Source organism: Procambarus clarkii, chromosome 62, assembly GCF_040958095.1.
Source record: "Procambarus clarkii isolate CNS0578487 chromosome 62, FALCON_Pclarkii_2.0, whole genome shotgun sequence".
Taxonomy (NCBI): Eukaryota; Metazoa; Arthropoda; class Malacostraca; order Decapoda; family Cambaridae; genus Procambarus; species Procambarus clarkii.
Window position 1 is genome coordinate 19,357,487 of NC_091211.1, and position 23,950 is coordinate 19,381,436.

At 42.9% G+C, this 23,950-nt stretch overlaps 1 protein-coding gene across 2 annotated transcripts in view; it reads left to right on the forward strand.

Annotated features, from left to right (window-relative positions):
- Positions 1-17,852, forward strand: part of LOC123766480 (homeobox protein unplugged) — a 41,209-nt gene extending 23,357 nt beyond the window's left edge. For both annotated transcript variants that reach the window (XM_045755651.2, XM_069308293.1), the window contains 4 exons: positions 8,222-8,308; positions 10,682-10,857; positions 13,444-13,639; positions 13,917-17,852. In XM_045755651.2, the coding sequence (XP_045611607.1) occupies positions 8,222-8,308; positions 10,682-10,857; positions 13,444-13,639; positions 13,917-14,188 (731 nt within the window). In that variant the 3' untranslated portion in view covers positions 14,189-17,852. The remainder of the gene's footprint in view (positions 1-8,221; positions 8,309-10,681; positions 10,858-13,443; positions 13,640-13,916) is intronic.
- Positions 17,853-23,950: the final 6,098 nt, after the last annotated feature.

Here is a 23,950-nt window from a genome sequence, read left to right on the forward strand (position 1 = left end):
AAACGTTTTTAAGCTGGGAACTGTTGGTGGCGGCCACCCAGCTGGCCGCTGTGGCCCGCGGCTCCTGACAGGACGAGGTAATGACAGCCCGTGGCGGCCGGGCCCTGGCGGTGTCACGCGCCACTCACACTCCGCCATCATTCATGTCACCAGTATCAGCAAACTTGGTTCACCGAGACAAGAGAGGCTATTTTAAAGCTCACTCGTCTGACGTAGGTTTTGATTAACGGATCATAGCACGAGCTTGATGATGAATGGAGCATCACGCAAGAGGATTTGTATGCTCCCTCAGACACGACCAACCATGGGCTGGGCGTGGCTCAAATTACAAAACTGCTCATAAGTCGAAGTGCACCTCACTTGTGTTGAGGTGCACTTAGTCGTCTTTGGCCCGCCCCCTGCACCTCGCCAACACCGCCCCCCCCCCTGCACCTCGCCAACACCGCCCCCTGCACCTAGGTCGCCAACACCGCCCCCCTGCACCTCGCCAACACCGCCCCTGCACCTCGCCAACACCGCCCCCTGCACCTCGCCAACACCGCCCCATCACAGATAAAAAGAGGCCATAATACTGCTATATTACTATACATTATGGTTGTCAGGTTATAAATCGCGACTAACTTGCAACAACAGGTGTGGCTTAGGAGGGAAAGTGGCTCTTGCTAGACGACTCCTCAGTATAGGCCTGAGAGACGTACTGGGAGAGACTGCAACGGGATGTTCATGCTTACACTAGGGCCTCCATCTGTGGCTTAGGTGTTGCCTGAGGGCGTCTGTGGCTTAGGTGTTGCCTGAGGGCGTCTATGGCTTAGGTGTTGCCTGAGGCCGTCTGTGGCTTAGGTGTTGCCTGAGGCCGTCTGTGGCTTAGGTGTTGCCTGAGGCCGTCTGTGGCTTAGGTGTTGCCTGAGGCCGTCTGTGGCTTAGGTGTTGCCTGAGGCCGTCTGTGGCTTAGGTGTTGCCTGAGGCCGTCTGTGGCTTAGGTGTTGCCTGAGGCCGTCTGTGGCTTAGGTGTTGCCTGAGGCCGTCTGTGGCTTAGGTGTTGCCTGAGGCCGTCTGTGGCTTAGGTGTTGCCTGAGGCCGTCTGTGGCTTAGGTGTTGCCTGAGGCCGTCTGTGGCTTAGGTGTTGCCTGAGGCCGTCTGTGGCTTAGGTGTTGCTTGAGGGCGTCTGTGGCCTAGGTGTTGCCTGAGGCCGTCTGTGTATGCTGGCCAAAGATGCCACAGACGGTGGTGGAAGACTATGTATCTGTGGGCGTCTTGCAGGGGTCTTGTGCTCTGGTTGTGTTGCTTCGGGTTGGGCTTTTCCAGGCTAACCTGAGGCCACTACCACTACCACAACCACAGGTACAACAATACTAGTAGGCGGGACATAAAGAGCTAGAACCTCACTTCCTCGTAGACACTGATAGCAAAGTACCATAATCACCATCGCCATAATAATTACCACCATAATTACCCTTGAAATAACCACTACCACCATGAACACCTCGCCTTGAACACCATAAAGACCATGAACACCACCACTACCACCATCACCATCAAAATTAACACTAGAAAGTTACAGGAAGACCTCGACAAACTCTTGTAGAGAAATCAATGGTTGCTAGAATTCAATCCCAACAAGTGTAAGGTACATGAATATTTTTGCACTTCCCCAGTCCATATCCTGCCTAATGGTAGGGCTGGACGGTAAGTGACTGCACGTCTCCTGTACCAGGTGTGTACAACGGGCTCACCATAGCCCGTGCTGCTTGAAACTTTTTGTTCAGAGTAGCTGAATATAAAACAACAACAACAGGTAGAGCGACGGTCTCGCTTCATGCATGCCGGCGTTCAATTCCCGACTGTCCAAATGGTTGGCCACCATTCCTTGTCCCAAATCCCATCCCAACATCTTATCCCAAGTGCTTTATAGTCGTAATGGCTCGGCGCTTTCTCCTGTTACCTTAAAGGAAGGGATAGTTGCGTTCCCTTCCACCCTATTCCATATTCATGTTTCCATTACTCCCATAAAATCTTAGCAAGGTGGACAGTCCGCCTCATAACTCTTGTGTGGCAACATTTCTTAACTTTTCTCATTCACCGCCACCTCTCCATCTTCGTTACTCCTAAATAAAATGTGCGGGTCTGTGGTGGTGGTGGTGGGGGGGTGTCCACCGTCATCCTAAGTGACTCTACTAATAAAGTGATCATTAATAATAATGGGCCAAGACTTTGAGCATACATGAGGAGCTGAAGCTTTACTTGTATGTGAAGCCTCCAGTAGGCACAGCTAGACACTGCCACGGTATCTAGATATATATTGTGAACTTCAGTTATTGTAGAAGATGTCTCATATTGATGAGTAAAGAGTGAGTACACGAGCGGCCTGGCCCCCGCCTCCCGCGTCACCTCCACCACTACTGCCACCAACCATTAGTCTCACTACCCTCACCCACGTCACCTTCATCACCGCCACCACCACCACCACCACCACCACCACCACCACCACCAGCAGCAGCGTGCCCAGGCCCGGGTCGTAAATACACCCGTCATCACAGACGAGCGTCACACACTGTACGCTTCTCTCCTTGCGAGGCATTTCCATCACAGAATGTCTTTTGAGTTGGGATGAAAGACGTATAAATGGCGCCAGAAGCGGTACCCAATAAGCAAGGAAGATCAGATACCATAACACTGGCGGTCTGGCCGATGACTGCTTTAATGCTTTCACTAAACAGGCAATCAGGTAGAACTCTGGCTATCAATGACAGCTTCCCCTGTCACGCTTGACAACACAGTCACTCCTGGCTGTGTTGTCAAGGTGACAGCGGCTCCTGGGTGTGCTGTTGTTTGTTGTTATAGATTCAGCTACTCGGAACAAGTTCCAAGTAGCACGGGCTATGGTGAGCCCGTAAGGGTGTGCTGTCGTCAGGATGATAATTGGCCTTGGCTGTGTTGTTAAGGTGATGCAATTGCCAGGGTAACAGCCTCTCTAGACTGAATTGTTAATGTCAGTAATCAATGTGTCTTTGACTATAGAACCACCTTCAAAATTCTCAGGGGAATTGACAGGGTGGACAAAGACAAACTCTTCAGCACGGGTGGGACACGAACAAGGGGACACAGGTGGAAACTTAGTACCCAAATGAGCCACAGAGACGTTAGAAAGAATTTTTTCAGTGTCAGAGTAGTTAACAAATGGAATGCATTAAGTAGTGTTGTGGTGGAGGCTGACTCCATACACAGTTTCAAGTGTAGATATGATAGAGTCCAATAGGCTCAGGAATCTGTACACCAGTTGATTGACAGTTGAGAGGCGGGACCAAAGAGCCAGAGCTCAACCCCCGCAAACACATTTAGGTGAGTACAACTAGGTGAGTACACACCAAAGACCAAAGAGCCAGAGCTCAAACCCCGCAAGCACAACTAGGTAAGCACACACACACACATTCCTGGGGGGGGGGGGGGTGCTGGTAGCCTGGTGGATAGCGCGCTGGATTCGTAATTCTGGGGCGCGGGTTCGATTCCCGCACCAGGCAGAAACAAATGGGCAAAGTTTCTTTCACCCTGAATGTCCCTGTTACCTAGCAGTAAATATGTACCTGGAAGTTAGTCAGCTGTCACGGGCTGCTTCCTGGGGTGTGTGTGTGGTGTGGATAAAAAAAGTAGTTAGTAAACAGTTGATTGACAGTTGAGAGGCGAGCCGAAAGAGCAAAGCTGAACCCCCGCAAACAAAACTAAGTGAACTTAACAGTCTCCGTGGTGTAGTGGTAAGACACTCGCCTGGCGTTCCGCGAGCGCTTTGTCATGGGTTCGTATCCTGGCCGGGGAGGATTTACTGGGCGCAAATCCTTAACTGTGGCTGATGCCCCGTGCCTTGTTTTAATATATTATTTCTTAATGGTGTTCGTTTTCATCTCCACCAAAGTTTACATTGCACAAATAAATCACAATAATGTGATGTGTCGATGAGAAAATCAGTAGGAGCCATGAGGAGGATTCGAACCTGGACACTGGGTATGCCTAAGCATACGCCTTAAACCACTGGACTACGAGTAGTGTGCTTGAGAATACCCAGTGTGCAGGTTCGAATCCTTTTCATGGCTTCTACCGATTTTCTCAAAAATTTACATTCTCAGAGTACACTTGTAAAGACATTACAAGACAGTGGCAAACTGTTCAGCAAAAACTGCCCGTATGCACAATGAAATCACAATAGTGTGATATATCTATTAGAAAATCTTTTGTGGCAATGAGATGGAACCGAACCCTGGTCACGCGTGCATCTGGAGTGACCCCAGGGAGCAAGTTCGATACCATTACATCGCCACAACTAATTTTCTCACTGTTAATGTGTGTTTTGCTTTAATATATGATAATGCCTCGCTTGACCTCGTTGTGATACTTGACATGCTATGATATGTTGCCGTCGATTACCACCATTAAGCTCCGGTTATTGCTCTTCCTTGACCATCATTAACCGAGACGAATTGCTGTAACACGTAGTTAACAGTTCTGAACGACTTGGCACACCAGGTTTTATGTCTCACAGTCTGATGGATCACCAGACCACTGGTGTTTTTGCCTTGTGGCAGTAAAGGAGTTTTCGCTTTAATGGAGGAGTACCCACACGGTTATGATGAAGGCGTACCCATACAGTGATGGTGAAGGAGTACCCACACAGTGATGGTGTAGGAGTACCCTTACAGTGATGGTGCAGGAGTACCCACACAGTGATGGTGAAGGAGTACCCATACAGTGATGGTGAAGGAGTACCCACACAGTGATGGTGTAGGAGTACCCTTACAGTGATGGTGCAGGAGTACCCACACAGTGATGATGAAGGCGTACCCATACAGTGATGGTGAAGGAGTACCCACACAGTGATGGTGTAGGAGTACCCTTACAGTGATGGTGAAGGAGTACCCACAGTGATAGTGAAGGAGTACCCATACAGTGATGGTGCAGGAGTACCCCACACAGTGATGGTGAAGGAGTATCCTCACAGTAATGAGGGAGAAATATTCACACTGTGGGTACTGCACCGCCATCACTGCGTGGGAACTGCATCATTACCATTGTCTGGGTTCCCTAAGCCAATGTGCTACATATTAACCAGTCACATAATAATTCATAAAGGTAGTTAGTTATGTCGAACACGCTACACAGGTTAATAGCTCGTTATTATATCATATAATCTGATAAACACGGTCTCATGTTATTTTAGTACTTTCAAATTTATTTATATAGTTCGCGTTAGGCTCCATCGTGTTTGTTGACAGTACCAGCTGATGATGTTTTGTTTTAATTTCACGACCAGCTGACATTACTCTGTATTGTTTGTCTAAATCATTAGCTTTAATGTTTACACCATCAGCTGATAGAGTTATGTTATTTGTTTACATCATCAGCTGATAGGGGGCAAGTTTACATTAGAGAGGATGGTACGATCGCGATGCGTTCACTCCACATATTTTCGGAGCATTTTTTAGGGGATTCTTATGTAAAGGTTAATGAAACTCGCAGTAAATGGTACTTTTTTGTTGTGCGTTTGATACTGTGTTATAGATAAAGAAAACTTTATTAACAATGTATATAAAAAACCAGTCCCAGATATGAAAAGATAAAAACCTGTCACTATAGATATCACAAAGCCTGTTTAAGAATGCATTGTTTAACAGGAACCATGCGCTAATTACGTACCATCAAACGCCTGCTAATTACACAAGCAAAATTTAGTAGACGCGGTACAAAGGTAGAAGACATTGATCTAAGGCAAAGAGCTCAGGGGAATTTGAACCAGTACGACCCCATAGTAACCATTTATGAGCGATCAAAGAACCGACAAGGCTTGAAGCGACCAAAGTATCAGGTAGGGTTGAGAGGACCAAAGTATCAGGTAGGGTTGAGAGGATCAGAGTATCAGGTAGGGTTGAGAGGACCAACGTATCAGGTAGGGTTGAGAGGACCAAAGTATCAGGTAGGGTTGAGAGGACCAACGTATCAGATAGGATCAAAGTATCAGGTAGGGTTGAGAGGATCAGAGTATCAGGTAGGGCTGAGAGGTCCAAAGTATCAGGTAGGGTTGAGAGGACCAAAGTATCAGGTAGGGCTGAGAGGACCAAAGTTATCAGGTAGGGCTGAGAGGACCAAAGTATCAGGTAGGGTTGAGAGGATCAGAGTATCAGGTAGGGCTAAGAGGACCAGAGTATCAGGTAGGGCTGAGAGGACCAAAGTATCAGGTAGGGTTGAGTCCGGCGGCCCACACGCCGCCTCCTGAACCACGGGCCTGGAGCGATCCCCGCCTCACTGACAACCCGGCGGGTAATAGCCTCATCACAACGTATAATACAGCTTCTAACACCCACCTTCCCGCCAGTGTTTGTGTGGAGAGGCCCACTCGCTGCCCGCCGCCACACTCATTAGCACAATTACTCTTCACACAAAGACGCGTTTTTATGGAGCTGAAATTTGTGTGTAGTGGTCAGGGGCGTTCACGTCTTGTTGCCTGCAGTGTCAGTGTTGCTACTCCTGGTGCTTATTGTCTTAAGAGCCACCACTTCAGACGCTGTCGGTAATACCACACTAGGCGCTCACTATGCACCCCGTCCTCACCAGAGTTCCCAACGTCATTAAACTGATGTACTAAATTTCCCAAACCTAAATTAACTGAGGACCCACGCATAGAAAACAGGACATCACGTCAATTTTGCGAGTCACTATGATTTGTAGTACTTCAGTGTACTACACTGATGTACTGCCTTAAGGGATTTATACGCCAAAAGGCGATGCAATATTCGAGAGGGCGAGTTGTGTCACGCTAGACGCTCTCTGTCTTATGAGTTAACAGACTAAGCTATTCAGGAGGATCTCAATAAACTGGGTAGAAACCAGTGATTGGAACTGGGAATATAATAGGAAGTAATCCTACCTGGGAGTGTGGTGGGCTGGCCAGCCTACTTGGAAGTGTGATAGGCTGGGAAGCCAAGCTGGAAGAATGGTCGGCTGGGAAACCTAGCTGGAAGAATGGTGGGCTGGGAAGCCTAGCTGGAAGAATGGTGGGCTGGGAAGCCTAACTGGAAGATTGGTGGGCTGGGAAGCCTAGCTGGAAGTATGGTGGGCTGGGAAGCCTAGCTGGAAGTATGGTGGTCTGGGAAGCCTAGCTGGAAATGTGGTGGACAAATCGATCTACCTATCGATATTACCTGCGTCATGTTATTAAATTTGAAACACTGCAATTTTGAGGCTATCGACTTGCAATGTCAAAACTCCGTTGATCTATTGAAATTAAAACACATGCTGTGTGTACGCTTCCTGCGTAGGTTGGCCACTCCTGACGCCGGTGCTGACTCGCGTGGGCTGTGGTCAAGGGACGCTGCTGGAAATTGTAAATTTTATACACTTGAAAACAAAATTTTGATTGGCATATTTTGTGTAGTAACTTCGATGTGTGGCGTGCCAGGTGTTAATGACATATCAGGAAGGAGTACAGCAAATAAATCCAGGATAGAAGGTTAGCAGCAAAGATATTTAGAAATAGCAACACCTTCAAAGTATAAATATGATGTTACTTGACAGGTATTTGATACACTAATTAGGCAATAAGTTATTTAAAGTTATTTATAATTATATGTACTCTTATGTATTTAAAATCAAAGGACAAGTTTTTCAGAAAGCTCTATATTAGAGCTTTTATTTATTTATATATATAATATTTATATATTATATATATAAATATATATATATATATATATATATATATATATATATATATATATATATATATATATATATATATATATATATATATATATATATATATATATATATATATATATATATATATATTGTTAACCACAATATATATATATATATATATATATATATATATATATATATATATATATATATATTGTTAACCACAATACCGTGGAGGATAGCAACATTCACCAGGGAAACAGGAGCCTCGAACACGCGACTTCCAGCCTCAGAGACGAGTGCTCTATCGACTAGGCCGATAATTGTCAACCCCGGTTTTGTGGTTGACAATTTGTATAATTCGGGGTGTGGATCACCTAATTCTTCGGTACTCAAGTGGCTGCCTAGGCAAGGCTTAAAGTTTCAGTTTGGGCAGTGGTTTGGTGCCTCTGAAATCCTTCCCTATTGTGGCTAGCTCGTGGCTCAGTGTGTAGTTTGCACGAGTTTTTGAATGCGTTTTAAGAGGTGTTTATTTCTTCCCTAGACGACCTGGCCGACGACCTGGAGATCGACCCCGTTGAGAGTGAGGACGACGATGCTGGCTCCTCGGCCGACCGCTCCTCCAGGACAGGTGAGTGGGTGGGGGAAAGGGGAGCACAGACAGACAAACATACATATAGACACTCAGACACAAACAGGCAGACAGTCATACATAGGCACAAAGACAGACATTGAATATCTATGAGTGAGTGCTGCTAGAAAGGCTGCCAATCCTTGTCTAGTAAGCAGTATCTGACAGGTCGTTGAGGAAACGCACTTACAATGCAAACAAATTTCCCGGGATCAAATCTAATTTGATGCTACAGTCACTCACCACTAGTGTATAAGGCTCGTTGACTCACATCGTAATTTCACTCCAGCCTACATATACGTATAAGAGGGAATGTGTATGTGTCTGTATGAAGTTGGAGGTTACCTTGAGGTGCTTCCGGGGCTTCGCGTCCCCGCGGCCCGGTCGTCGACCAGTCCTCCTGGTTGCTGGAGGCCAGAGGCTTGGGCCTCGCTTCACCCAAATTGACAGGAACAATGGTCTGGGATCCAGGATGAACATAGGCTGGTCGGGGTCGCTAGAATTCAAAAGGGAACAGCGTGCCAGGATCACCTCTCCCCCCCTCCCACCCCCCCAACCCGTTCTCGCACTTTCTTATAGTCAATATTGACTTATTAAATACGTGCATATGTGACATACTAATTTATTGTGAATGTTTTAGTTTACCTTGAAAAGCTTCATAGAAAACACCGACCTTACCTAACCTTCATAGTATGTTAAGATAAGCATCTTATTGCTTCGTAATTACAATTATTACTTAACCTATACCTATAATAGCATCTTATTGCTTCGTAATTGCAATTATTACTAATCCTATACCTATAATAGGTTAAGTATTATACTTAACCTATACCTATAATAGCATCTTATTGCTTCGTAATTACAATTATTACTTAACCTATACCTATAATAGGTTAAGTAATAATTGTAATTACGAAGCAATAAGATGCTTATCTTAACATACAAAGAAGGTTAGGTAAGGTCGGTGTTTTCTATGAAGCTTTTCAAGGTAAACTAAAATATACACAATAAATTAGTATGTCACATATGCACTTATTCAATAAGTCAATATTGACTATAAGAAAGTGCGAGAACGGGTTGCACCCCCATAAGGTTAAGGCACCCCCACTGGCCGCCACCTTTGAAAACATTTTGTAAAAGAAAATCAAAGCAGATTTTTCCTATAGAATTATACACCATTATTAATTTTTCTCGGGAAAATTAGCAGAAAAATCGTGCCATTTAAACTAAGACCATAATCCCATAAAACATAAATTTAATTCTGAACCGTCCCCTTCCATGAAAGACTGATGCCCTACTCATAGATTCGAAAGAAGGAATTATTATATTCTGTATAAATGTCTTTTTAATATTATAAAGACATGTGACATTTGCTCTTTTATTATGATATTAGTTATAATGTGGGAGCGAGGGTGATAGAGAAGTGCACGTGGAGGGGGAGGGGGAGGATGAAGAGGTGACGAAGGTGGAGGGGAAAGGGCCGAAGAGACCCATGCATTTTCTTAGAGAAGAAGGTAATTGGGTGTAATGGGGGAAGGGAGGACCTAGTGGATGGGGGGAGCGAGAGAAGCAGGGGGGAGGCGAAGGAAAAGGGAAGAGAGAAAGAGGGAAGGACATGGGAGGGACGAGGGGGGGGGGGAGGTTTAAGAGGGAGATGAGAGAGGGGTGGGAGCTTGGAGAGAGAATATCCCAGGCACCGCCAGATACCTCCTAATATAATTTTTTTTTGCAAGAAAGAGGGGCTAAGCTGGTGAGGGGTGTTGGGGGGGGGGTTGGATCAGGGGACGGGTGGGACAGAGGAGGGGTAAGACACCCGGGCAACGCCGGGCACTTCCTAGTATATATATATATATATATATATATATATATATATATATATATATATATATATATATATATATATATATATATATATATATATATTTATATATATATGTGTGTGTGTGTGTGTGTGTATATCACGAAAATAAACACGTGATTAAGAATGTGACAATGTCAGACCACGGAGGAAAATGAAACAGGAATTTCCTTAAGTACTTTCGTATATTAAATACATCTTCAGAAGGAATGAAGATGTATTTAATATACGAAAGTACTTAAGGAAATTCCTGTTTCATTTTCCTCCGTGGTCTGACATTGTCATATATATATATATATATATATATATATATATATATATATATATATATATATATATATATATATATATATATATATATACATATATATACAGTACACTAAATGTAATAGATTACCAATTAAAACAAATAACATCGCTTATGATTGAGTGGTTCTCCAATTACATGATTTGTGTTAATGTGTTTTAACACTTTATGTTGCATTACTATCAAAAGATATGTCACGTTACACCAGGTGATGGCCATGAGGGCGTGGGCGGAGGTGCGGGCGTGGGCGGCAGCAAGTCGAGGCGGCGTCGGACCGCCTTCACCTCGGAGCAGCTGATGGAGCTGGAGCGAGAGTTCCAGACCAAGAAGTACCTGACGCTTAGCGAACGCTCCCACATCGCCCAGACGCTCAACCTGTCCGAGGTCAGCCTTCCTCCTGCTCTTCACACACTATACACATGCATAAATGCATACTCATACACCGTATACACATCCATAAACACGCACACGTGTGTGTGTGTGTGTATTTACTATTTGTATATATCGTTTGTTGTTGCAGGATCGAGCTGTTAAGGCCTTGGACTCCGCCTTCCTAACCGTCTGTTGTTGAGTGTGCTGATTCCTGACATTTTTTCATCTATCATATCTACATATTTCTCATAAGCAAGCACACACACACACACACACACACACACACACACACACAGGGGCCTCGTAGCCTGGTGGATAGCGCGCAGGACTCGTAATTCTGTGGCGCGGGTTCGATTCCCGCACGAGGCAGAAACAAATGGGCAAAGTTTCTTTCACCCTAAGTGCCCCTGTTACCTAGCAGTAAATAGGTACCTGGGAGTTAGTCAGCTGTCACGGGCTGCTTCCTGGTGTGTGTGTGTGGTGTGGGGGAAAAAAAAGTAGTTAGTAAACAGTTGAGAGGCGGGCCGAAAGAGCAAAGCTCAACCCCCGCAAAAACACAACTAGTAAACACACACACACACACACACATTCCTAGGATGCAGCTGTCTAGCTCCCAGGTACCTATTTACTGCTAGGATAGAGAAGCAGGGGAGGAAAGAGATGGGCGGTGTGAAGGGGAGGGGGAGGGCAAAGGGGAGAGACGAAAGTGACAGGGAAGGGGGGGGGGGTGAAGGTCCATACATTTTCTGAGAGAAGGGGAAAAGAGGGGGAAACTGGGAGAGGGCCCAAGTGGATGGGGGGAGACGAAGGAAGGAGGAAAAATGGAGGAGGAAGAAAGGAGAAAGAGGGGTGGGGGGATAGACAGAATATCCCGGGCACCGCCGGGTATTTGGAGGCCAGAGTTTTGTACTCAGCAGAGTTGCTGAGTTTCGACCCTTCAATATTAGAGTCGACCCCAAAGAATAACGTCTTTGGGGTCGACCGTTGGATGGAACGGACTTGGTCTGAGGACGGGTTGCACCAAGACGATCGATGGCGGTTGTGGTACTGTGTACATCAGGGGTGATCCCGGGCAACAGAGATCCGAACCCTGGTCGGATCATAGAGTTCTTCAGTGATAAATATGTTGTACCTAATAGGCCAAGTTGCCAAACAATCCGAGTTTCCCTGAAATGTTATATTTTTCAATTTTTGTTATCTTTGGAATGATAAAGCTTTCCGTTATATATGATTAACATTTTCTAATTTGAGTAAAAACTAAGAAATTTGATCAAACATAACCTAACCTAAGTCAGTAATTTATGTTCTTAATATATTATAATAATATTAATTCATATAAACCAATTTGAATAGGAATATTTGAAAATTTAGAAAATAACTTTGCCTGTTAGACAAATCAGGCCTTGCATATTAGACTAAGTAGTGCGATTTGGCTATTAGGTACGATATATATTTATATTTATTTATTTATATTTATATATATACTGTTTACTGATATTTTACTGTTTACAGTAAACAATATAAACTGATGTAAACAAATTAAAATACATGTATGTGTGTGCGCATGCGCGCAAGAAGTTCCATCTAGTTGCCGAGTTTTGCGTAAAAACCGACCACTGATGACCTGATGACGTCACAGGTTAGGAGGTCACGCTATTTTAGAATAACAACGTTTTTATCCTATAATATCCTACAATATGTCCGAAACTATTTCATAATCAATTAATGAACAATTTCAAATGGTTGAAAGTAGAAACAGAATGTCATCAGCTGGGCTGGTGCGCTGAACACCAATGATATTATTATGTGGGCGGAGCACTTAGCTGGTCCCTTCCTGTGATTGGCTGTTATGGTGAATGTCAAAGATTTTCTGCCAATAAAATTCAAACGCGGGAATGCTTCGTGGAGTTCAACAACCCGCCTTATGGGTTGCTGTTGGCCTGTTGGTAGTTCAACGTCATGGCAACAGATGGCACCAGCTGTATCTTATAGGGTGGCCTGTTGATAGTGTAATTTTGTGCGAATAGATGGTATAAGCTTATGGCTGCTGTTGGCCAGGCCTGCTGATAGTGTACTTTTTTACCGATAGATGAAATCAGCTGTAATATTACCTCCGTATTTCCTTTGAACATTGATATACAAATCCCATAACTTATGATAAAGGTTTTGTACTCAGCTAATGTAAGGTACCAAGAGCTCTGCAGTTACTTTATCCACTCTTGAGGATATCATAATGCATCTGAAGTTATTCTTTGCGGGTTGTTGTTAGATAGAAATGTAGATAGATGTGTGTGTGTGCGCGCGCGCGCGTTATCTGATCACATGTGAGAGGGAAATCCTGCAGGACATTTGAGTAGTGCACATCTTCACTCAATACTCTATATATTTTATCAAAGTTATTTGGTCTTTTTATATATAAATAATTTTCTTTGCAAGGTATGGTAACTATTAACAGAATGCCTAAAGTAATTGGAAATTCACCAATGTACTTTAAGTCTGTTAAAGACTTTGCAACAAAACCCATGCATATATAAACTTAAAAAAAGAAGCTTTATTACGGGGTTAATGCAGCTATTCAAAAATCGTTCACCATCACAGGTACAGGTGAAAATATGGTTTCAAAACCGTCGTGCCAAGTGGAAGCGTGTGAAGGCTGGTCTGGTCTCCGGATCATCTGGTGGGGGCAAGAGTTCTGCGTCGGGGCATAAGATCATAGTTCCTATTCCTGTCCACGTCAACCGCCTTTCCAACCTCTCACAGTCTCAACAGATGGAGAAGTCGTCCAACACTCCAGGTAAGGTCCCAAGATAGTTAAGCACGTTCCCTTTCACCTGGTGCACTTCACCTAGCAGTAAGTATGAACTTGGGATTTAGGAAATTGTGGGTTGCATCCTGGAGGTCAGTAATTCGACCTCAGAGAGGAGGGTGAAATTCATAATAGCCTGGTACAGGCAGTTGTCCCCTACAACGGTAATTATCGCATATGTGAGGATAACGAAGATTAACATAGGTGTATGGATTATATATGCAAAGACAGTTGTAACTAATATTACTAATTGGTATACCTTTAGGAGTGGCTGCGGGAGGCACGGGAGGCAGCAGCACCAACGCGTCGCAGATCCCATCTATCAAGCCCATGGACCCGCAGTCAAATATTCAGTCGCGACGCTCGGCCTTCCAGGGTCTGCCACAAACGCTGTCTGTGTCCTTAGGGCAGGGCCTCTCTCAGTCTCTGCCTTTATCTGTGCAACAAACTATTCCGCAATCCATCCCGATTTCCCTGTCGCAGACACTCACTTCGAATCTGCCTCGCCTCAGTCACGTCTCCTCCCTCGCCTTGTGAAGGACATCGCACACCAAGTGGCAGAGTTGCAAGTATATGTAAAAAAGATTGAGTATCAAATTCTGGTGTACGCGTACACCAGAAACTGACTATAGCTAACATCTAGTGATGGGCCTTTGACTCTGGGGTTTCAGAACTAGAAATCATCTAAGAAAAAATAAGGGACTCGCTGTTTTTGTAAGAAGTGATGGCTCACTGTGATGCTGGTGTTAGAAAAATTGCATGAAAGTTAAATAAATCGGGTTCCATAAAATTTGTTAAGCTCGAGCGCAATTAAAGATGCCGGAGCGTTTACTCCGGAAAAGATGAAAATCCTTCAAATCGTTGCATCAGCTGGCAAGCTATTGTCAAGAGGTCTTGACCGTCAGACTTGCCAGCTTCGTGCACAGGTGGGCTGTCAATCCAGGCGCACTTAATGTTAAGTGTATTGACGCAGCTTGCACAAGTGCAAGAGTACTCAATAACCAGGATGTTCAACTGTGGTCTACTGCGGCGTCCTCGCCCGGCGTCTCCGGCCGGCGTCCCCAGCTTTGTTTACAGATTCCGTCCTGCTGCTGATACACTCGAGGAGACGCAATCCTAGTCTCGAATTCAGTTTTCTATTAGAAAATATTATTTTAAACCAATTAAGAAATATGTAACACCTTTCAAAGAAATTTGATTCGAAGTACAGAAAGGAACATGTCTGCTCTTGGTCTGCTTGCTGTGTTATTAGACGTCTGAGGACTGTACTGATCACTGTACTTGGTCTGCTGCAGTGTTTCGCTATTTAGCTCCTGGCTTCAATAAAGCGTTTTATGGTCACACATTAGATCTGTGGTGAATACGAGGTGAGGAGTCTGACAAGGCTCAGAGAAACGTACGGTAGGTAGTGCATTGGATGTCAGCTTAAAGTCTTTTGACTGTGTAAATAGTGCATATGTGAGCGTTGCATTATGGCGTTACGTTACTTGTGGAGTACACGGTGACAACAGTAGTACTAGTACCCAAGGTGAAGCTTGCCATTTATATAATGTGAACATTTGAGGTTATTTTATGTGTAATAAATTTCAGAAAACGACGCATTAGTCTGATATATATATATATATATATATATATATATATATATATATATATATATATATATATATATATATATATATATATATATATATATATATATATATATATATATATATATATATATATATATATATATATAGTGTGTATATACAATAAGGAAATATGACATGTATCTTTAAGTCCTAGCTATAGAAACAGCTGGAGGTAATGATACCAAATGAGCAGGTATGTACATATGTAATATAATCAGACAAGTTAGTTAGTTATGTAATACCCGGAATGTAATACTCTCCGATTATATAAAACCATATATGCATTCTCATGTCAAAAACTAACAGCCTAATTCTTGAATGAAAGTTGATATACCTATCATAATACTTGTTTAAATTCATTGAATCATCTGAAGCGCTTGAAGACTATCATCTATTGGTGATTTTTACACCTTCCTCCCCTTTATGAGAGCCCGTTGGTTATTTATTACTTGTAGGATAAATCTTGTCACTTACTCGATATCAATGAATATTTACTTATTAACTAATGTATATTAGTTAAAAATTAGTCAGTGTATATTAACAGGAAGTCTGAGAATTTTGTGTTGGTCATAGTATGAAATATTTTGTAAAAAGGAAAAGAAATATGCTGTAAACATTAATAAACAAGAAATATTGACAGTAAATATTGTTTAAATAGGCTACACGTAAAAAAAAACATAAATTAAAGGCCTTTGTTCGAAACCTAATTAAAATCACATAACCTAACTTGGGTCTTTTAAGAGCTGTTGCAAACTATGTACCTTATTTGATATTTTTTATTGTATGCAAAGTTGTATTGCATTTTGCAAATGCTGTCTCGGACCATTGAATAATTTTCAGCTTACTCTAAATTTTTACAGAGACTAATATTAAAATAATGTGCATTAGTGGATATCAGAGCACCTGAAGATGAGGATAGGTTGGAAAAGTGCAAAGGTATTTATACTTAGCATATAAATTACAAATTCAATATGTGATCTTCAGTAAGAGTGTTGAGTGATGTTGCTAGTTCTTCAAGTTGTTATTCAAATATGATATAGTACTTATAGAAACTACTGATCCAATGTACGAAAATTAATTATTGCATATAAAAAGCATTTTGTTATTAATCTTGCTGAGGGAGAGAAAGAGGCTACAACATAACCTTGACTTTTCTAAGCCTAGTATAGCATATATATATGTGCCAAATTAGGCTTTAGGTAACGTAGATCAGGCCTAGAACTGGTTATTAAAATCTAGGTAAGATTAGATTAAGTTGTATAGTTACTTTTGTATTATTTTTGCAAGCCATTTAGGGGTAATACAAGACGTTATGTGGGGGGGGTACAGAAGTATATTTTTTTAATGTTGGATCGGCAGTTTCAATAAGGACTTATATTTTTGGAGGCTGGTTTGTATTTACTAGATAGGCTGGTTCCGACTTTTCATATGGTAGGCCTCTTGGTACTGCTGGAGCCTCAGTAACCTGTTTATCTAGGATGATGAAAACCTATCGTCAGCTCTTCACTCCCAACCCACCTCTTCCCTAGTTCCCGGGCCTGATGTTATATAATGTTATTCACTGATCTATCACCAAGTTATTTAAATGACAGATCACAATACTTCCCGGGGAACATTACCTCGAGAGTTGTCTGTGGGAGGATGCAACTTCTTCGTTGAGTAAGCGGCGTTTGAAGACAGAATCAACGTCGCTTGTTAATGAACTAGCCACCTGAGCTTTTATAGGCAACAAGTGTAAATAAATCGAAAATATTTTTTGCTCAGCAGCCTAGCTCGCACTACTACCTGTTATGTGACCCTCTTGCCCCTACCCTGATCTAACGGCTCTCTTTTTTCCAGTACGCTAATAACACTCTCACCTCATTCCATAGTGCCCTAAAGGTCCTGCCCCTACCCATACACTATCACAACAGGCCTATCCTACCCCGCCACATTACCTAAGAGTCTTATCTAACATGTAACGGCCCCATCATCAACCCTCAGTATATCCAACGGCCCCACCCTCATTATATCCAACGGCCCCACCCTCAGTACTCACGGCCTCACGGCCTCACCCTTTGGGAGCCGGTCGGCCGAGAGGACAGCACGCTGGACTTGTGATCCTGTGGTCCTGGGTTCGATCCCAGGCGCCGGCGAGAAACAATGGGCAGAGTTTCTTTCACCCTATGCCCCTGTTACCTAGCAGTAAAATAGGTACCTGGGTGTTAGTCAGCTGTCACGGGCTGCTTCCTGGGGTTGGAGGCCTGGTCGAGGACCGGGCCGCGGGGACACTAAAAAGCCCCGAAATCATCTCAAGATAACCTCAGTATACCCAACGGCCCCACTCTCATTATATCCAACGCCCCCACCCTCATTATACCCAACGGCCCCACCCCCACAATATCCAAAGGTTCTACGCACCCCAAAAGCCTTCTCACTTCCTAACAGTCCCTGCTAGCCTGGGCCCGAGCACAAGGGAGGCCAATGTTCCTACGCATATAATCAATACATGAACTAACCCACAGGGTAGCGTGTACACGTACTGGAAATATTTATACATACAGTACTACTAATAAAGATTCATTTATATACTCAGACTTATTATTTTCCTCTTCAAGATAACCATTTTTCATACTTTATTAGTATTAATGTATTGTAATTATTAAAGTTATGTTTCTAAGATAACTTATTTGATTAAACCACTTTTCAACTATGCACTGAGGAATATAACCGTGTTGGTATTATGGTATTTTTGGGCCAGCCATAGAACCAATGCATGGAGCTCATTAACTAAGCTTCTTGACTAACCAGTCCCCGATAACTCACGTGGTGCAATTTGGGAATAGTTTTTCATCAAATCTTGGTGCATGCTCGGGCCTACTAATGTGAAAGAAAGCATTCATGAAAAGCATTGCTCAAATTGCACCACGAGAGTTGCCGGGGATCGATTAGTGATGGAGCTTAGTTATAATCTCCAGGACTAACTAGTCCTAATAATCTGAGGCCTAATATAATACATATGTGTGCTATACCATGTGCTATGGTGTTTAACGAAGATAAGTTCCAGCTCATACACGCTACGGAAAAAATGAAAATATAAAAACGGAAACCACGTACAAAACGCAGTTAAATCAGAACATAGAACGAAAAGGCAATGTAAAGGATTTGGGTGTACTCATGTCGATAGCCCTTACATTTAAAGAACACAATAAAGTAGCCGTCACAACTGCAAGAAAAATGACAGGTTGGATAACAAGAACCTTTCACACTAGAGATGCTATACCGATGATGATACTTTTCAAGACGCTAGTGCTCTCTAGAGTAGAATACTGCTGCACAATGACAGCCCCTTTCAAAGCTGGAGAAATTGCTGACTTGGAGAGCGTGCAGAGATCCTTTACTGCTAGAATGAACTCTGCAAAACATCTAAACTATTGAGACCGACTAAAAGGCCTAAACCTGTATTCTCTTGAGCGCAGGCGGGAGAGATACATAATTTACACGTGAAAAATAGTAGAGGGACTGGTCCCAAACCTGCACACAGAAATAATATCACATGAGACCAGAAGCCATGGCAGGATGTGCAGAATACCCCCGTTGAAAAGCAGAGGTGCAACAGGTACTCTGAGAGAGCTATCAACATCAGAGGTCCGAGACTGTTCAACACGCTTCCACTACACATAAGGGACATAACTGGCCGACCCCTAACAGTGCTCAAGAGATTACTTGACAAACACCTCCAATGGATACCTGATCAACCAGGCTGCGAGCAGCCGCATCTAACAGCCTGGTTGATTTAGTCCAGCAACGAGGAGGCCTGGTCGACGACTGGGCCGCGGGGTCGCTAAGTCCCGATATCACCTCAAGGTAAGGTACCAGGCCTACAAATATTTGAGGTTGTATTTTAGCTTCTTTTTTTTGGCCTATAAAGTGAATAGTATAAAGTTTTACTATCTAATTGCTTAGTACGTCAATGTTTCTACTGTGGTGCACATAGTTACAAAAAGTACTATCTAAACAGGAGGATGGGTTACATATTATATATATATATATATATATATATATATATATATATATATATATATATATATATATATATATATATATATATATATATATATATCTTCCTTACGAAGGAAGGATTGAAACAGAAATTTCCTTAAGTAATTTCGTATTTAAAAGTGCTGAACTTTTGAGTTCCATAGCCGACTGGCTGAATTGTTATATTGTGTAGCCTCAAGAAAATTTGTTTTAAAAAAGAAATATTACAAATTACATATATATATATACAAAATATTCGAACGTGTAGTACACACCAACTTCTGGAAACATTGAACTTTAGAACAAGTACATAAGTAATTATCAAAAGCAAGCGTCAAGCCAGGGAAAACAACTTTATAACAATTATACGTTGCGTAGGCAGCTACACGAAGCCTACGACGGGACGTTGCCAGAACTAAGCATATGACAGCAGGCGCCTTCCACATAAGCAGCCGCTGTCGCCTTTTATCCTTTTGGCTCGTCAGCGAGAGGCCTGTTGTTTTGGGGTCCATGCTGGGGCCCCCTGGGGTGGGGGTCCAGCCATGGAACCCTAGGGGTGGGGGACTACGCTGGGAGCCCTTGGGAGGGGTCATCAGGAGGGAGTGAGAGGGGGCCGACTCAGTGTTGCTGTGACCGGTGGGTGTTATCGGTGCGCCTCAGCTCAGCTCATCCCATAATTTTGTTGACACAAGCTGGATAATTACCGAGGTGTCACTGCACAAATGTTAGCCTAACATTGAACAGCTGATTACGGAGGGAAGTATAAATAAGAGTTGTAGCGTAATATAAATATTGAAAAGTACGAAAAACATATTAACAGTGTTTGAATTTGTGTATACTTTTTAAACATATGCTATGAACCTGATGCTTTCATGTCGTTATACAAGAGAGGAATTAATCAATGCACTTTGAAAAACATAGGCTGAAGGTAAATTTTAAATCCTTATTTATATTTCTGCTTGATGAATTCTATGACGAATGAACTTAGTGTTCCAGCTTACATTTTAAACATGAGCCACTTGCCATGTTTTAGTTACAGCCCATCTTCCTAAAATGTCAGCAATTATAGTTCACACCTTTGGCTACAGAACCGATATTGGTCATTGACACACTTCAGTACATCTACAAACATATGTAACACATGATGAGAACACAGGGAGACTTGGGAATGATGGGAACACAGGGAGACTTGAGGATGATGGGAACACAGGGAGACATGGGGATGATGGGAACACTGGGAGATATGGGGAATGGGAACCCAGAGTACACAAGATTATAGGTGCACTAACAGACAAAAATCATATGAAGACACAGGTTGATAAGAGGGCAGAAAGCAAGTCACAGAAACCATTTTTAACTGGCAGGCAGTCCTGCTTTTGAGCACTCTGTCTTCCGTCCTTCATCCCCTTAAGCAAGACGTTAATTTGTCCTTTTTTGGGGCCTATAAAAATAATTATAAATGGTAAATTGGCTTCAGCCTTTAATTTGTGAAATTAGTTTGTTAGCATATGCTGTTCCAGCAAAATTAAACATTATTATTCGTTTCTTCTAGTTCTTTATTTTTACTGTATGAATGCACGTGTGTATATACAGTGCGTTTAAAAAAATAAGTTTAGAAAAATACCACAAAAATGGGAATACCACACAAAAACAGCACAAAATATTAACATGTTATAGGAATATTTGACAAAATAGTACTAAGTATATTTTCTACAACTTTCAATATATATTTTATTTCGTCGTAAAACATGTTTAATTTAGGGTAAAGCATCAAGCTTAAGACTTTAGTACTTACTTATTTGTTAAATATTCAAAGTTATATATATACATCAAGAGGAGCCTCACCACAGCTGGATGCCCAGCTGAAAGAGAGCCCCGTTACCTAACGCCCCGTAACTCTGATGCTCTTATTGGTCGCCCGGATGGTATCACAGTGAACCCCTGGAAGAATGGCAAGCAGTTGGTATGGGACTACACGTGCGTATCAACCCTGGCTAACACCTACATTAACCTCAGTGTTGCACAACCAGGTGGCGCTGCCACCCACAGGGAAGCAGCCAAATCCCGTAAGTATAGTGAACTGGATCACCACTACAATTTTGTCCCCATTGCTTCTGAGACACTCGGCGCCTGGGGTAAAAGTGCTACCAGTTTTTTGAAGGAACTGGGTTCTAGGCTCATTGAAACAACAAGGGACCCAAGAGCTGCAAGCTTTCTTTTCCAGCGCCTCAGTGTGGCGATACAGAGGGGAAATGCGCACTGCATCCAGGGTTCCTGCCCGCCATCTGAGGAGCTGGAGGAACTCGACAACCTATGATAACCTATTGTAACCCATATGTAACTCCTTTTTTGTAACAAAGTTCAAATAAAGTAAATATATATGTGTACATACAAAAGAATGGGGGGTGGTAGGAGAAGATAATATTAGTGTTCAGTGAGAAACCACAAGGTCTCCTCTGAATACTTTTTATTTTCTTCTCCGAGGCTATGGGTCCCCACATTGGCACCAGAGGTGGTACCCTCACAAACTTATATATATATATATATATATATATATATATATATATATATATATATATATATATATATATATATATATATATATATATATATATATATATATACATATATATTTAATATAGGTTGTACCACCTCTGGTTGCGTTTGTAAGGACCTTCGACCTCGAAGAAGACGATATGCAGCATCCGGGGAAGCCTTGTGGGCCACCCGCGTACACCCACATATTGTCTTCTCCTACCACCCCCCTATGTTTATTTTATTTTGCCAATTTATTTTATTTAAAACTTCATTACACAAAAAGGGTAACAACATTGCTTACATTCAAGGTATAAGGGCAGTTATCACAGGTTGTCGAGTTCCTCTAGCTCCTCAGATGGCGGGCAGGAACCATGGATGCAGTGAGCATTTCCTCTCTGGATTGCCACACTTAGGCGCTGAAAGAGGAAACTGGCGGCTCTAGGGTCTCTAGTTGTTTCAATTAGCTTAGAACCCAGCTCCTTAAAAAAAAACTAGCAGCAATTTTACCCCAGGCACCAAGTGTCTCTGAGGCAATGGGGACAAAATTGTAGTGGTGATCAAGATCCTTGTATTTACGCGACTTAGCTGCTGCTTCCCGGTGAGTGGCAGCGCCGGGTGGATGTACAACACTGAAGTCAACATTGGTGCTGGCTCAAGTTGAAACCCAAGTGTAGTCCCACAGCAACTGTCTACCATTCTTCCAGGTATTCACCGTGATCCCGTCTGGGTGACCGAATTTCTGATTTTATTATGTTATGTTAGATTAGGTTAGGTTTGATCAAATTTCTATATTAGTTTTAAGTCAAATTAAAAGAAATTAAAATCATATATAATATAATGGAGAGCGTTATCATTCCATGAGAATTTTTTTGTAGAAAAATATTAGGAACATGAAATCACAAGAACGCAATGTATCTATGAAAACAAAATATTCATGCAATAGTTCACATGCGTATGTGAACTCTCTTTTGTATCTAATAATAGCTTCGCTCTCCAATAGCTATGATATTACTTATAGGCTGTGTCACATATAGGGTCTAGTAATCACAATTATTAATATTTAGTTACCACTGTCATCACCTTGTTTATTTGTTAAGCTTTAAGGAAAGCTTATGACACCCTTGGGTAAAGGTGTTATTTTTCCCTTGTACCAGGAAGCTGAACGAGCGGATGTTAAACTGGGCTCGCTTAGTTTACCTGCTGTTCCCAGAGACTTAGGATCTCCACCCGCCAAACACACACCGAAACTACGACGTTGGTACAACGTTCGAACAAGTTTTAACACCTCCTAACTAGTTATAACAACCAATATAGCAAGTTGTAACAAAGTTCTAATACGTCATAAACACGTTAAGCCAAGATGTAACAACTTTATTACAAGTTGTAACAAGCGGAAAATAGAGACAGTTTCGGTTTGTGTTTCCAGGGCAGAGACTTACGACCACCAATCCCTGGTGGGCCAGAGATTGTGGTATTTCACACTTTCTAGCCTTTAGATATTCGTGTAAATTATCACTCACTAAGGAGGAAATTTAACTAATAATCTAATAGTCATGGAACGTGAGTTGATCATGAATTAGTTCAGGCGATGAAATACCTAAGGGATCGCATAACATTGATGCCTCTGGCATGGACCGAACTCTGGAAGAGCCAGAATGACAACATGTTTTGGCCACCATCACAGACGACGCTGACGACGACCCTGACAAGTTTCATATATAATTTACATGAGGATATGATAGGGTTGAGGCAGCCGTGTGACTGATGCGCGGTGCGTTGTCATCAGCCGACGTCAGCAGTGTCAGTGGTGAAGGCCGCGGCAGCAACTCTAGTGATGCCCACTTCCCTTCCTTATGCTTGGGAGACCCACTTCCCTCCCTCACGCCTGGGAGACCCACTTCCCGCCCTCATGCCTGGAGACCCACTTCCCTCCCTCACACCTGGGAGACCCACTTCCCTCCCTCACGCCTGGGAGACCCACTTCCCTCCCTCACGCCTGGGAGACCCACTTCCCTCCCTCACGCCTGGAGACCCACTTCCCTCCCTCACACCTGGGAGACCCACTTCCCTCCCTCACGCCTGGGAGACCCACTTCCCTCCCTCACGCCTG